At 38.8% G+C, this 16,834-nt stretch overlaps 1 protein-coding gene across 1 annotated transcript in view; it reads right to left on the reverse strand.

Moving 5' to 3' along the window:
* Positions 1-16,834, reverse strand: part of LOC122791721 (circularly permutated Ras protein 1-like) — a gene marked incomplete in the record, with an annotated part of 735,169 nt that overhangs the window by 607,877 nt on the left and 110,458 nt on the right. The window contains 1 exon segment of the mRNA XM_044059620.1: positions 5,191-5,322. Within this exon segment, the coding sequence (XP_043915555.1) occupies positions 5,191-5,322 (132 nt within the window).

A 16,834-nucleotide genomic window follows, 5' to 3' on the forward strand; every position in this document is an offset into this window, starting at 1 on the left:
AGTGAGTGTGACCAGCCTAAAAAACATTGCTCTCTACACAGACAGAGACTAGGACGTGCCATGGAGATTACTGGGCTACACCTTTCCCAAATGTGTATTTCAAAGTGGATGACCTCAGCAGGCTTTTGTGAGATACAGGCCTTTGGCAGTGGCTGTTGGGCCATTAGGTGATGCTGCAGGCCAGATGTGGCAGGCTGTTGTATTCTGTCAGTCCTACAGTCTCAGACCACCATACAGTATATTCCCCTGGGGTTACAGGGTAGGTGTGATAGGTGTACATGCCAATACCTTCTATCAGTCTTGATCAGGTGGTGTGGATGCTGGCAGGGTGCTACCTACAGCTAGGGACACACCTGCATGGGACACCTGCACTGCATGCTGCATTCTTCCACTATTGCCATATACAGGTGGGGTCATAATGTACCCATTCCCCACAGCAGGGATATTACCAGAGAGGTACCTGTGGGTGGTGTTTGCATGAGCTGGATCCATGTGTGCTATGGACACTACTTACATCTGATACACAGATATGCATGGGGCATTCCAGTTATGCAGGCATGTGCAGGTACATCACCTGTTTCCCAATACATTGGTCCTACCTCCTTTGTGATCAGCAAGTGTTTGGGCAGACATCACCGGTATCCCCTACTACAGGACCAGATAATGTGATGCATACCTGTATGTACAATTCCAAGGGTGTCTCCATTTCACAGTGACACAATATATACTGTATGTATGGGGTATTTTCCCCTCTGTACTGCATGTATATCTAGTCCAACAGCCATGCCATGTCAGTCTTTCAGGTGGTGACACATATTACCACCATACATTTACAATGGCTTACTGCTAGCATGTGTTATATTGGTGGGAGTTGTCTTTGGCACTGCAGTTGTGAGGACTTGTTCCTGTCATCAGCGTGAGTGGGCAATGGCTACCAGGTCTTACTTCAACATGCATACATACTGACCACTCTCACACAATCTGAAACACATACCAACCTAACACACACAGACCTGCATATTGTGCAAATGCTACAACCTATCCTGCTACCTTGGCCACCTCTGGGCATCTGTGCTCCACTGGTATTATACCTACACATACATGTTATTACATTTCTACATAGGGTTGTGGGGGAGTACACCTGTCTGTTACGACATGTGTACATTGGATTGGGGGGGCACACCAGACCATTACTACATTCATACATAGGTTTGGGGGGGGGCACACCTGACTGTTACTACATGTCTAGGTTGGGTTGGGGGAGCATAACTGCCTGTATCTACATTCCTACACAGAATTGCAGGAGGGGGGCACACCTGACTGTTACTACATATCTACACAGCTACGCAGGACTGGAGGGGGTGCACCTGCCTGTTTCTACATTTATACACAGGATTGGTGGGCACACCTGCCTATTTCTACATTTCTTCACAGGATTGGGGGGCACACCTGACTGTTTCTACATTTCTACACAGGATTGGGGGGCACACCTGACTGTTACTACATTTCTACACAGGATTGGGGGGGCACACCTGACTGTTTCTACAGTTCTATATAGGATGGGGGGCACACCTGACACTTGTACACATTTGCTATGAATGTACTGGTATGCCAGGTACTCCATTTCATTCTGTATTCTAACATATCATGCTGACTAGAGGCATATCAGTGTACTACAGGTCTTAGCTTTGATTGACCTACATATTAGTTTCTGACTTCCTACCCTTCAGAACTAACATTCCATTGCCTGACCTGCTGTGGTCTGTCTGTGTAGGCTTGGGGGGGTTACCCATAGGCATCATTCAGTGGCCATAGCACAGCCTTTGCTTGTGTTTGTCTACACCTGCCCTGCTGGCTGAGACTGTTGTTGGGTATGTGAACCCCCCTGACTGGCATGTGTGAGTCATATGGTCACACATGTGGTCCAGCACATTTCCTGCAGTGGGTTTTGTCACCCTGTGTAGTACTGGCTACTATGGTGATACCAGTATTTGTTACAGATCTCATGGTGCCACTACAGGTGTCTACTATCTGCTGACATACCATTCAGTTACCCGATTCCCCTGAATGCTCACATCCATACCATAGATACAGGTAACAACACATTCTACTCCATTCGGCAATTGGTAGGTTGAGTGACTTACCTTATGGGTGTCCCAGTATTGAGGGTGGTGCTGCAAGGCTGCCTATGTTGGATGCACATAGTACACTCCGTACATATGGCTGAGCACAGGTAGTGTCATGTTTGGCATCCCTTTTACTGTATGTGCGAGTCAGAGAGAGGTGTCATTCCCTGGGTACCTACTGTGTCAGTGTATGTGCTATGCGTTGCCTCTTTGCCAAGGCCAGGGCATACTGGGCATGCCTCCTTCTGCCTACTGGGGCAGGCTCAGGTTGTTCCTCCTCCAAGTCACTCTGTGCCTGTGCAGGTCTTGGCAATGGTGGGGGGCTGTGTGTTGCTGCCCCATGCTGTTCCTGCTACAGCTGTTTCTGCAGGATCATATTGTGTAGCATGGCACATACAATGACAATTTGGGTACATGTAGCTGGTGAGTACTGCAAGGCTCCACTGGATGTGTCCAGGCACTGGAACCATGACTTGAGCATCCCAAACACATGCTCTATTATAATTCTGGTTTGTGCATGTACCTCATTATGGAGTTCTTGTTCGGGTGTGTGTGCATTGCTAATGGGTGTCATCAGCCACAGCTCCAGTGAGTAACCAGCATCCCCCACTAGGTGACCATAAGGGATGTCCCCATTGGCAAATCTGTGGTACAGCTGCATCAGATGCCAGATGTGGGAATCGTGACAGCTTCCAGGGCAGCCAGCACACACATTCATTATTATGTCCTGGGCATCGCACATGACCTGGCAGTTGATGGAGGGGAAGCCCTTTCTGTTGATGTAGACCCTACCCTGCTCACCAGGTGGTGCTTTGATGCATATGTGCATGCAGTCTATAGCACCCACTACCTTGGGGTATTATGCTATTTGGTGGAACAGTTGCATATTGCTGGCCAATGCCTCATGGATGTTGGGGAAATATACGTGCTCAACAGCATGTGCTGACATGGCATCCAGAAACAGGTGGAGTACCCTGGATGCTGATGCCTGTGAGATCCCCATGATATCCCCAGTTGGCCTTTGGAAGGTACCTGTAGCTAGTATTCTTATGCTTACACATACTGTGGTATTCACTGGGATGGGTTCCTCTCTGTTCTGTGTGTCAGGCGTAGCTGGCACAGCTCAACAATTTGCTGTAAGAGGTCCCTGTCCACCCTATAGTGGTCCACTATTTCCACCTCATGAAGCCCCTGGTAGGTTACCCTGGGTCTGTACACTCTTCTCCATCTCCTCACTGTGGGTTGGTCGACAGCATTCACATTCTCACCACCCTCAGCCTCTTCTACATGCTGTTGTATGATAGCTATTGCAGCCCCTATCATTGTGTTGTTTTGTTTGTTAAAGGTTCCCCGCTTATATACACCGGTGGTGTAGAGTATGGGAAAAACCAGAAGGAAAGGTGTTTCCATAGTTTATAGTACTGTTCTGGGCTGCGCTGGTCTGCTGCCTGTGTAATTGGCTGATTCTGATACATTTTACCTGCCAGCTATGCTAGTTCTCCCTGATTGCCTTCCTACTGCTATTTTCCCTTCCCATTGCCTTCCTGTTTATGCCCTGGGACGCACCGTGGAAACAGAGTGCTCAAATGTGCACAGATCTGCTATTTCCTGGTTTACTTTTTTTTTTCCTTTAAAACCCGGTGCGTGGCACGCACACCCACTTAGGCAATATAAAGAGTGCTAGACAGCCTCAGACACATTAGCTGTGCTAAGCTAGGAGCAAACCTGAGCCACAGCACACCAATCCACTTACAGTATGCCTGACACACACCCCTATGATGTCAGCTAACTCCTAGGCTTGCACCAAGCTATTCCTGCTCTTACTCTGTTGGGAGCTGACTAGCATGCAGGGGAAATCTGGGATTCACTATCATTCCCCTCATTTGCATAGGATTGCCTGCTAATGTATAGTTACATGTCTAACACTGATCCTCTCCCCTTAGCAACCACTATTCACTGGCCATGTTGTCTTCTGCCTGCCATTGACTATAATGGCAGAATAGTGATTTTAGTTAGAATGCTTATTTTGGGTTTATTTTCTTATTTTCCCCTAATCCCGTTTGCCCACCACTGCCCTACGCTTAAACAACTGAGATTGTCTAAAAAAATGAAAGTTGATTTTTTTTCAACTGTTTTCCATGCCAATGGCCTTATACTTGGCCATTGGCATGCTTTCTAAATGATATCCACCCTTTATTTGGAGCTGTCATGGCTCCATTTTGGAATTTGTGGAAAGGTACTCCGTCACTGGCAGAGTACATTTCTGCAGATTACACTAGGCCTGCACGGCCAATTTCCAGCTTCCTGGATTGCAAATCCACCTCATTTGCATGGATTTCTTCTGAAAATGGGGTAATTTGCATACAGGGGCTAAGTCCATGCAGGACTAGTGCAGGAGCACTTGTGCACGCCCATACAGGCTATTCCTGGATTGCACGGCAGACATATTGCCTGCTGGAGCTCCTGCCCTAATCCTGCACACTATGCAAGGCTTGCAGAATCCGGGGGAATATATTAAAGATAATTTTAAATGAGAATGCTTTCACTTTGATGCAGGACTGTTATCAATAAGTACTTTAATGAAGGACTTTAACTACATACATAAGACAGAGGCATATCTGAGATAGCTGGAATTATTTGCACAACCACAGGAATATATAATAGGTGTTGAAAGTCTAATCATGCTTCCCAAGAATCAAACCTTGTGGTTATGACGTAAGCACCTTAACAATTATGCCAACTCCCCAACCTAAAAGTTAAAAAGCCAAAAATCCAAAAAGCCGCATACAGCAACAGTCTATAAATAAATATATATATATATATATATATATATATATATATATATATATACATATATGTATATATATATATATATATATATATATATAAATACATACACACACACACACACACACACACACACACACACACACACACACACATATAAAGAAAGAGATATTTAAAAAAAACTTTTGATAAAGAAACACCAGCTCACTGAGTTTTCACTCAATGTAATGATAGCACATCAACAAAGTTAAGCAGTGAATACTTTAATAAACTTTACCCAAGGACATCTGATTCAAATCTTCTGCAAGGCGTAAGCCTCTGTTGTCATATTCATGAAAGCTCTGACAGAATTGCTCTCTCCTTGGCTTTTCTTTCTTTGGCTTTTGATAGATTTCATCTTTGAGCTGTTCTGAAAGTAAGAATAAAATTCTGTAATAATATATAAAATAAGTTCTTCTTGTTATTATATTCCTGTTCATCCACTGAGTGGCACTAGATATACCTGGTTTAAGGCACAGGACAGGATTGAAATCCTGAGGGAAGGGGACAGAACACACAGGTATATTACGTGACCGGATCTGGTAGCATTATACCATTCTTGGGCTTGAGGTACCACTGATCTGAAAATGTACCATCTCAAGTGGCAAGAGTAGTGTATTAGAAAGTACATTAGTATGCAGAGTGCAGTAAGGGCTGTTGCAACTGGCATGTAGCAAGGTTCATTAGAAATGAGTCTTCCTTTGTTATGATCTGAACTGCACTGCAGGAGTATAAGAATGGCACACACCTCTGTGCAAAACAATCTACAACAAGGATGACAGAAAAAGAAGGTACTTTACAAAATGAGAGAAAAACTCAAATGTGCAATAGCAGAATTACTAGGTAATGTAAATGATTGGCAAAAACTCAAGAGAAAGCTATATACTGATAGAAATAGAAACAAAAATAAACCTATGTAGGATGATAGTCAGCGAGTTAAGGATTGACATTCAGCACGAGACAGGAATAAAGAAAGGAAAGCAGGAGATACTCTTGGAGCAAAAATGAAAAAAAAGAGAGGCAGTAAATACAGTAAGTTATTGTTTTCTTTTTCAGTACAGACAGCTAATTAGACTGATCATTAGACTGAACATAATTTCAGTATTACATGCAGATATGAAAAAAAAATCTTGTGGGCAAACCCTAACCCTGCCCCTAACTTTAACCTTACATATTACATTACTAAAAAGGCTTCTACTAATAGTGCCACTACATAAGACAAAATTACACAAAATAAACATAACATCGAATATGCATAGTACTGAATCTATCATCTTACTTAACCTGCAAACACTTGCACATAAGCACCAGCCGTGTAACACAGTCTTGCACATCTTCACAACTACCACTTTCTCATTCAAATATTATTTTTCTTGCACACTCCTTCTTGCCTACACAATATAAAAATGAATTCAACCATACATGATTCACACAAAGGAGCATTACTCATCTGTGCACTTTCTCTTTTTACACCAACAAAAACTTTTCAGTCAAATGACTATTCAACCTTTTGAGTTATATCCATTGAGCTATAATTTCAGACAGAGTGGTACTAATGCTTCTACAAATGTTACTAGAGACACTGAAATAAAAATGTGTCAGAATTCAGAAATGCAGAGAATATACATAAAGCAGCTACTAAGGGATGCATGATGAAGAAGAAGGGTATTAACTAATGTGTATTTTGAGATTACATAATTCTTAATGACTAGCAGATTCTGCTTATATCTTACATGGAGGGTGTACCAAGTTAGATATCTTTGAAATACTGAGACCAATGTTTGCTGTGAAATTGTATTTAATTTATTCCTGTTTAGCAATGCATTTACATTATTAATGCATGCATTTATTTACTTTAGTTATCCTTTGTTGACCAAGTTAGATTCACTAGGCTAGTGGCCTCTTTTCATGACATAACAGACCCGAGGTGGTTCATAGGTTCATAGGTTGGTACTAGGCTATCGGCCCTAGGGCCTATACAAGCCTAGCCATAACAATTCTCTGGATATTTCTTCCCATAATATTTACTTCTCTGGACCCCTGTCTAGCAGGCCGACTGACATGATCCCCGGGGAGAATTTCCTATCTCCCATCCAATCATCAAGGTTCCTTTTGAAGAAGGCCAATGAGGCGCTCTGCTTGACATGTATGGGTAGTCTATTCCAGAGTATGGGGAGTCTCTGGGTCAGGAACCTATCCCTCCAGCATGTTTTGTTCATTCTGATGACAAGGTTTGGATCCCTGGAGCATGTGGCTCTGAGGGATTGGGATTTCATTAAGTGGAGCATGTCCAACAGCTCAATGTTTGACATGGCCTTGTATGTTAAGCAGAGATCGCCTCTGAGTAGAAGATATGCCAAAGAGTATAGTTGGAGCTTTTTTAGATGGTCAGCATATGGCATCTGCTTTAGGCCTAAATCATTCTTTTAGTGAGGTATTTCTGTAGCCTTTCCAGCTGTTGCAGATGTCTTGTGAGGTACATACCAAACGGGGCATTACACTCTATAATGGGTCTAATGAGGGATGAGTACAGTGGGACGATGACCTCCTTTTTACTGGATGAAAAGCCCTTAGTGATGAGGTGTGCCACATAGAAGGATTTCCTGACTGTTGTGGCGATATGGTTATCGAAATTGAGACCACTGTCCACCTGTGTCCCTAAGTCTCTCATCACACTTTCAATGTTAAGTGTACTGCCACCTATGTGGTAATTCATGGGTACATGTTTTTTTCAAAAGGGGATAACTATACATTTCTTGGCATTAAGCTTGAGCCCATGGCTCTGGCACCAGGCATCTGTTTCTGTAAGGCCCTTTTGTAGAATATCCACATTATTTGGGGATTCAATAATGGCTCCCAGTTTGCAGTCATCTGTGAACTTTGTTAGCCAGAGTCCCTTAGTGTTGGCCTGTACTTCAGAGAAGTAGATGCCAAACAAGAGAGGTCCCAGGACTGAACCCTGAGGTACTCCACTTGTTACTTGTCTGGAGATGGATTTGGAGTCGGCTACTTTTACAGTCTGGGTTCTGTCAGTAAGCCAGTTGGCAACCCAATGAGTGACGTAGGGATTTATGCCCAGCTCAGTAAGTTTATCTATGATTCCAAAGTGGGTGATGGTGTCGGAGGCCTTGGCGAGGTCCAGATAGGCTGTGTAGACTGTCTTACCCTCGTCCACAGCTCTGGAGACTGATTCGAAGAAGTCAATCAGATTCAGGAGACAAGATTGCCCCTTCACAAACCCAAACTGGGTGGGGTCCAGTGTTTGAAGGTTGCCAATGTGTTTGTTTATAAGTTCCATGATAATGCATTCCATGCCCTTGCAAATCAGGCTTGTCAGACTGATGGGACGGTAGTTCCCGGGATCCAGGGTGGATCCCCCCTTGTGGAGTGGGATAACTGCAGCTGTGCGCCACTCAGTGGGCACGAAGCCTGAGGCGAGGCTATGATTAAACAGAATACATAGATGAGGTGCCAGTTCATTTTGTAGTTCATGTAGTACACAGCCTGAGATGTCATCTGGTCCCATGGATGCTGTATTCTTAGCTTTGGAGGGTGTGGTTTCTACCTATGTGGCCGTGATTACCAGAATTTGGCAATCTTTTGGTATTGAGATGGGCCCTTTAGTGGGTGAGAGGGGGTTGAAGTTGGCACTAAATCAATCTGCCAGGATATTGGCAATATCCTTGGGATCAGTATATTTAATGTCATTCTGTTTTAGCTCAGAGCAGATCTGAGCATTGCCATTTAGATTCTTGACATAACTATAGAATGCCTTGTGGTTGTCTTTGGAATCTTTGGCAATTTTATTTTCGTAGCTAGCTTTTGAGGATTTTATGAGGGATCTCAGCTTCTTACTGAGGCTGGTGAGGGAGTTTTTTGCATCCTGGGATTTTCCTCTTTTCTGCAACAGTTTCTTCTTTCTGTTGTATAGTTTGTTTATAGCAGGGGACCACCAGATTGGCTTCCTTTTTTTGGAGAAGAGCATCTTGGTTCTATTTGGGATGGCATGATTCATGGACGAGTGGATGTGCTCGTACATTGCCTTAGTGTAGGATTTTGCAGTCGAACTTTCAGATCCTGTCTGCATGGGTGTCATGAAGTTTGTCACTTCTGACTTCAGTAGGATGAAGTTGGCTTTGGAGAAGTTTTTTAAGGAGGTTTCCTTACTGGGAGGTGGGGGTGGGATGTGGATGTCAAGGGTGATTTGCTTATGGTCAGACCTGACCAATGAGGAGGTGACCATTGGTGTGGAGCATCTATCTCTCATGTTGGTAATGACCAGGTCTAGGATATTGGGGCCCCTGGTGGGACAATGGATTAGTTGATCCAGGGCATTGGAATTTATGAATTCCAAGAACCGTTGGGAAAAGGAGTTGGTACCCAAGTAGTTTTCCCAATTAATGGCAGGGTAGTAGAAATCACCCAGTATTAAGGTGTTTGGTTGTATCTTAATATTTTCCAGTATGTTTAGAAAGGTGTAATGAGAATCTTGGGGCATAGTGGGGGATCTGTAGCAAGCTACAATTTGGATTGCAGTCTTACCTAGTGTTAGTTGCACCTGGAGAATTTCAGATGCATTGTGTTGGGCAACTAGCCTGGAGGTGTGAATATCTTGGTGAATATAGACAGTCCTCCACCTTTAGTGTTTCGGTCTTAGTTTTGTGGCCGAAAAGTGTGGTAAGAGTTGTAGCCTGGTATTGCATGGGTGCTCTCTGGAGCCTTGAACCAGGTCTCATTTACTGCACAGACACACTACCAGGGGAAATTTGTCCAGAGCATATGGGAAATTCCCTTACTCTTTGGAGCTGCTAGGTGGTGCAAATGAGTTCATACAGCAGCAAAGATGAGGCCTACAGGATGCAGCAGTATGGAGGAGGGGAGAAAAGCTATGGAGAGTTTGGAGGTGGAGAATGAGAATTTGGAGCAAAATTTGTTTGAAATGGAACTTCAGAAGGGAAACAAAGATTCCTGTGTGATGGATTTTACAAATGAGCAGCATTTAGCTGTCTCCGTTGAGAAGGACGTAAGTGAGTCTGTTGAAGTGGTACAAATAAAACTGGCTTCAGGAGGGATTTGAGATGATGTTCTGTTAAAATTAACTGAGCAGGATGATCCAGGTGCCAGTTCTCCAGTTTCATGGGGTGAGATAGCAGATAACTTTTTCAGAACTGCTGAGAATGGTAACACGGAAAAGGAACCAGGTGATGTAGCAACAGGGAATGCAGCAATTAAAACTTATGCAGCAGTGATAGAAAGTAAAAGACAAAAGCAGCAACAAACTAAGCAGGTGTCTGGTTTTGTGGCACAGATAGTGCAGTAACTTCAACATATGCAGCAGTGACAACAGACAAAAAGGCAGCAGTAACAAGCTGTAAGGAAAATGCTTTAAAAAAGAAAGGAAGACTATCTGTGATAAGAAAAATAAAAAAAAATACAGTGTAATAGACAAATGTTATGTATGGCACAATTTGGTAATTATTTTGGGTTTTAAAGCTCAATAAATTCATTCTTTTATACATATCGGGACATAGACTTTTTGTGACTTATTTAAAACTAATGGACTAATTATGAAAATGTTGAAACTGTGTAGCAAAAAGAAGGATGTTTATCTGTGGAACAATTATTTGTTTTCAGGTAGTAGCTTGAATGTTTAAGAAATGTTGCTTTGCAGCTTAGTACTGATAAACTGGAAGAAGATGATGCTAGAAATGCATCAGAATCTGTGTAAAAGTGTTGATAATACTGTGAAAGTTAAAGATGAGAGAACCTTATAGAATGGAGGGTAGAAGTTTGAGACAGTTTTAAAATGTGAAAACAACACAGTAAAACACTTGCCAAATGTTATTTCTGTTTTTGGTCATAGAGAGACATTAAGATATGCTGGCCAGCCTAAATCATATTTCATTTGTGGAGACTTTTTCTCATTTAATTGTTTATTGTGACAAGGTACAGAGTAACTAGTGTGGGGAGAAAGAGCATGCAACAAGGTGTGTGCTTGAATGCAGGTTAATTAAACAAGGACACTTTTGTATGGACTGTTAAAAGCAAACAGTAAATAATGAAAAAGAAGGGGAAAGGGAAAGAAACATACACAAGAAAGGTCAAGAGCCTGGGGGAGAGAGTGAACTAGGTGAAGAAGAAACTAGAAGAAGACTAATATTTAAGAGAAAACATATGAACAGAGAGAAACTGCATGCAGGAAAAAGGTCAGGAGAAGGGATTGATGCTAATAATTGCTTTGAAGTTCTGACCAGTGAAGAATCTAATTCTGGGGGGCATGGCCAAGATGTGCTATGGATAGCAACTGTTCTCTTCAGCTCTGCCAATTCTATTTCTTTTTTGACAGGATTTTTTAGTCAAAACTATCTGAAACAGTTTTATTTTTCACTTAACGTTTTATCTATCTATCTATCTATCTATCTATCTATTAGGATAGTTTAAAAAATCTTTTTAAAATGTTTTTTTTTTCCTGTCAAAATTACACTGGACATATATCATCTCATCAGCAGGAATCAAAATGAGCTTCACTAAATCTGGTCTTCAGGAATCTGCCTTAAAAAAAAAGGATCTATAGTCTGTATTATCCAGTATTCAAGAAATGTCAATGAAATTTTACAAAATGGATTTAAAACTTGACAACTTCAAGGAGAAATATACTAAACAAATGGAAACCCTACATGAAGACCTCCAACAACAAAAAGTACAAATTACAGGACCTGAACAATCCTTATTTGATATGGACAGTAGATTACAGGCAGAAGGACATAATATAGAATTTTTACTCAAACAAAACACTTTGCTCCAAACTAAGGTAGATGACATAGAAAACAGGTCAAATCGACACAATATCAGGATTTTGGGTCTACCTGATAATATAGACGGCAACTATATAGTTACATTTCTGACTTCTTGGTTACAAGAAATTTTGTATCTTCCTGAAGCTCTATCCTATGGCATAGAAAAATCTCACAGATCCTTAGTAACATCAAAGGCTGGTAAGAGCAATTTTCCAAGATCTGTTATAGTAAGATTTCTTTCCTCTCATGATAAAGAAATGTTCCTTAAATCTGCTTGGGCTAAAGCCCCGATTAAAATAAAAGACAACATTATTCGTTTTGATAATGATTATTCTCCTTTCCTAAATAAAAGGAAGATCTTTCTGCCATTAGTAAAATAACTGAAGATATGTCAGATTAAAACTCATTTGTTGTTCCCTGCCAGAATAAAAATCTTTTTACAAGATGGTCTGAGAACATTTGAAGACCTAGATACAGCTCTTACTTTCATAAGATCAAATACAATCATAGACAAAATAGAAGAAATGGAATGGGCTAATGCTAGTTTAAAAAGAATAGCAGAAAATGGATCCTGGAAGTCATCTGACAAGAAGAAGAAATTAAAGAAATAATCAACACTTGTTGTCAAATTCAACAAGTATTAAATTTCTTCTTCTATTGTATCGGAAAACCAATAGAGTTTGCATCAAAGAATGTCTATGAACTTTTCTATGAACTTGAATTGAAGGTGAGCCTCTTATGTTAACATGTTAATATGTTATATTGTATAATTTAAAAAAAGGAAAAACGGGGGACTTTCCTATTATGATATCACATCCTAATATGTTTATTAAATGTTATTTATTAATATACTTGTATTATAAAATTAGACCTTCTGTTAAATACATCTATATCATTAGATATGCTTTGCAACAATAATTTTTTTAGCAAAGTAACAGGAAGCCTCGTTTAGCAAATCACTGACTGTCATGTACACCATATGGGCCACTACACTTTATGGATTTACAAAAAAAGCGAAAAAAAGGCACGAGACAGTTAAAACTTCATTTCAAGCTTTTCATCTCTTTAACTCACTTATTTCCTGCCAGAATTGCAGGATAAGCAAATTTTGCTTGTTTGCAGCATGAGAATCCAGTTCTGTGTTGAAGGAATAGAAAGCGGCATGTTTGCATGTTTCTATGACAGCTATAAGCAACATTCAAGAGAACTTTGACCTTTTCACATATGTCTTTACATATGAAATAGATCTCCAAGATGAAAGAACCCCTCTGGATGGTGTACACTTAAATTTTGAACTTTAAAAAGTAATGAAACACAACTAAATAATCTTTTATTCCATTTAACAGTTAAATTGCTCTTTTCTTGGTTTTGATGTTATTTAACATCTGTTTTTAATAATGAAAACGAAACATTGTGCACATTTGTATACTAGTTAATGAGTTATGTCTCAGCTTAAATGTACATATTTACAAAATTAATCTATAAGCCTTACATCTTTTGCAAACAAAGATCTTCACAGTGATTGATTATATCTAAGCATTTTTATTACATATAAGAAACTACTAAGTTCTTTAAAAGGAGGAAAAGAGGAGGAGTGGAAGAACGAGGGAGGGAGAGAGGAAGAGAGGGGAAGAGAAAGAAAAAAAAGTACGAATAAAGATGGTATTCTGAGTTGATACACAAGTATGTGATGGATTTGTCTATTAGCTACAAACAAAGGATAGTATTCAAAGTTAATATGCAAGTGTGCTATAGATCTAGGTGATAGTTACATACAAAGAGTGTCACTCAGAGTTGATACACAAGTGTGAAAAAGATTTATCTGTTAGTTTTTTATTTTTTGCTAGTTACACACACATGCAAGAAAGCTATAATTCATGCTCACAAGCTGTACTACGATGCTAATGTAGGAAAGTAGTAAAAAATTTGTGGGCAAATGAGTACATAATTAGGTGCAATTTAGCAATCTATGTAAAAAGGGAGACAGAGAGAGAGAAAGGGAGGGGAGTAGGCAAGGGAAAGGGAAAAAAAATGAAACCAAACCTTTTTAATTATTATTTATTATTCCCACCTTTTGTGACTCATAGCTCATATAAGAAATGACTATGCTCCTTTTCTTGTTATTTGCAACTGTGTTAATTATTATTATTAACTATTATTCCCACTTTTTGTGACTCATAGCTCATATAAAAAATGATGCTGCTCCTTTTCTTGTCATTTGCAACTGACAAAGCTGATCAGTTTAGCTCCCAGCCTAGTAATATAGCACTTTTTAACTGCTTGCTTCTATCATATCACAACCTGGTACACGGAACAATGTTGTTCTCAAAGGTGAGATACAAGGTAAAAGTGAGCCATTACTATTTTGACAAGCTGGAGCTACATCACAAATTTAAAGTGAAAAGTGAGATTGTAAGAGTTTTAACAATCTGATTCAACCCACAAAAATGGAAAAGTAGGAAAGGTGTAGCTCTCCTATTTTGTGAATATCAGAGCTGATATAGCCCTAATTAATCTTACCACTGAATCACTTCAGAGACAGACTGGGGACACATTGTGCATCGTACCGGCCTTTAAAAAGTTGGTATGGTAAAAACTAGTTAAAGGAAAGCATGACTCTTCTGTCATTAATCATTTGTTTGGTTTATCACAAACCTGATGCTTTTTATGTATAGTCAGATTTATTAACAATTGCTTGCTTACAGTGTCAGAACTTGCAAATAGCTCTTGTTATGTATTCCAGTAAACAGAAGTACAGTTCTGTATTGAAATGACCTCAGCACTTTTATGTTTGTATAACAGTTGCTTACATAAGAGATGTCAGTCTCATATCAATGTATTTTTTTTTAATTTTTATTCCTTATATTATTCAGAAATACAGTTAAGTCAGTGCTTCTAGCAATGCTGATTATTGTCACTTTGATATATCATTTCAGCTGTATCAATAAAATGTTTGCATACTGGGAATATATCAGTTTTGAAAATTGGTAGGCTTAATTTAAACCTAATGAATATTTGACCTTCTACAGTTATTTCAGTCTTGACTGTGCATTTGGCTAGACATAATTTTCATTGTCAAAATACTCTGACATGTTATATTGATTAGTTATAATAAACTTCCTGATCATTAACTTTATTTTCCATTAGAAGAAGCTAACACATAGTGTTAAGTATAATGATTAAGTCTATGGTCTATTAAGAAATCTCTTCTTTTAATCTAAGATTTCATATCTGTGTAGTATAATGGTTTGTCTTTAACACTGAGCTATAATAGTGATTTTAGTAAGACAGCTATTATTCTAATCAGTTTCATTGAATGGATGAATAGTGATTACTTATAAAGCATTTTTCTATAAGCATCACACTATCCTAAAGATTAAAGGTCTAGATATTGGGTTATGAGTTATACTACATGGCAACAAACCAAATGGTTGTTTTTTTTTTCCTTCTTTTTCTCTTTCTCTCTTCCTATTCTTCCTAGAGCTTTTTAATTAATACAGGGATATGAGATTTCCTATCATATAAACAATGTTTTTTTTTTTTCTGGGAGAATTGTAACAGGGAATCGAGGGAAAGATAAATAGTTTATTTATCTTTGTAAATAGTAATGGGATTTTATAATTCTGCTTCTGAAAAGCTATACCTTGAAATTAACTGGCTGTGGCTGATCAGCTGCTGTTATAGGGTGAAAGGGTAATTTGAGTAGTAGATGCTACTCAAATTGGGAGTTTTAAACTCCAGAATGGGTCTAGGTTTTGTTTTTTATAACTAGTCTAGGATATTTCACTTTTATTTATTTTTTTCCAGTCAGACGTTAAGTATGTTTGTGTATCTGGAATTCATTACTTGTTGGAATTTATTTGAATCTATGCCCTTTTCTAAATGTAGTGTCTTTGACGAACTTTTACAATCTAATTTCTCATTAGTAATGTGGATGGTTAATTCAGCTCTAAGTATTAAAATTATTTATGTTTTTGTTAAAAGGTATCTCTATAAATTTTCAATGGTTTAAATAACTCTTGTAAGAGGGGAAGTTTGTTTAAATATATTAAACTACATAAATCACATTTAATTTTCCTACAAGAAACACATTTAATAAATGAAGATATTACCAAGCTTAATAACAGATCATTCACAGTGATATCAAGTTCTGCTCATACTCAAAAGAAAAGAGGGGTTGCAATTCTACGGAATAATTTTATACCTCTTTCTAACATATTAAATAATTACAAGGATGACAAAGGAATGTTATGCTTGGTCACATTACAATTAAATAATAAAATATACACCTTTATAAATATTTACTGGCTTCCAGGAATAGGGGAAACACAGTAAATCAGCATTTAAATCAAAATATTCTCCTATCCAAATGTAGCATTGCGGGAGATTTCAATTACATATTAGATGAAAATGACTCTAACACCAAGAGCAAAAGGAAGATTTCATTGTCAGCTACATTATTAAAGGATTTTATTGATTCATATCTTCTTAATGATACTAATACATTTGCAGAACCTATTTCTTTATTTTTACATTTTATTCTCGTAGACAACATACTCATTCTAGAATTGACAGAGTTCTTATATCTAAAGAGCTGACCAATAGCGTAACTAAATATAAAGTCATATCTTACCCTTTATCTGACCATAATTCCATAACTTTTGAATTATTAATTAATACAGTACATAATATACATATTAAAATAATTCCTGCATGCATTACTAACTTAAAAGAATTTTGCAGTCTTTCTTTCGTCTGAGATTCAAAATTTTATTACTATAAATAGCACAGAAGATTCTTCAGAAACGTATATTTGGGCTGCATTGAAAGCTTACCTATATGGGAGAATTATTACTTGGTATAACAATAAAAGAAAATTGTGGGATAAAGAGCTACATGATATACAACTTAAAATAGACAATATTAAACTCAAATTTAAAGGGGATAAGGATAAAGAGGAAAAGAAAAAAAGAAATAATTTCATTAAATAACCAAATATTTAGAAATATTAAATCACAAAACTAAGATAAGCTTAGAAAATGTTAAACTCATACATTTTTCAACTAGTTCTAGATCATTAAATAT

The sequence above is a fragment of the Protopterus annectens genome, chromosome 17.part0 (genome assembly GCF_019279795.1).
Source record: "Protopterus annectens isolate FY-2018-M chromosome 17.part0, PAN1.0, whole genome shotgun sequence".
In the NCBI taxonomy this organism is placed as follows: Eukaryota; Metazoa; Chordata; order Ceratodontiformes; family Protopteridae; genus Protopterus; species Protopterus annectens.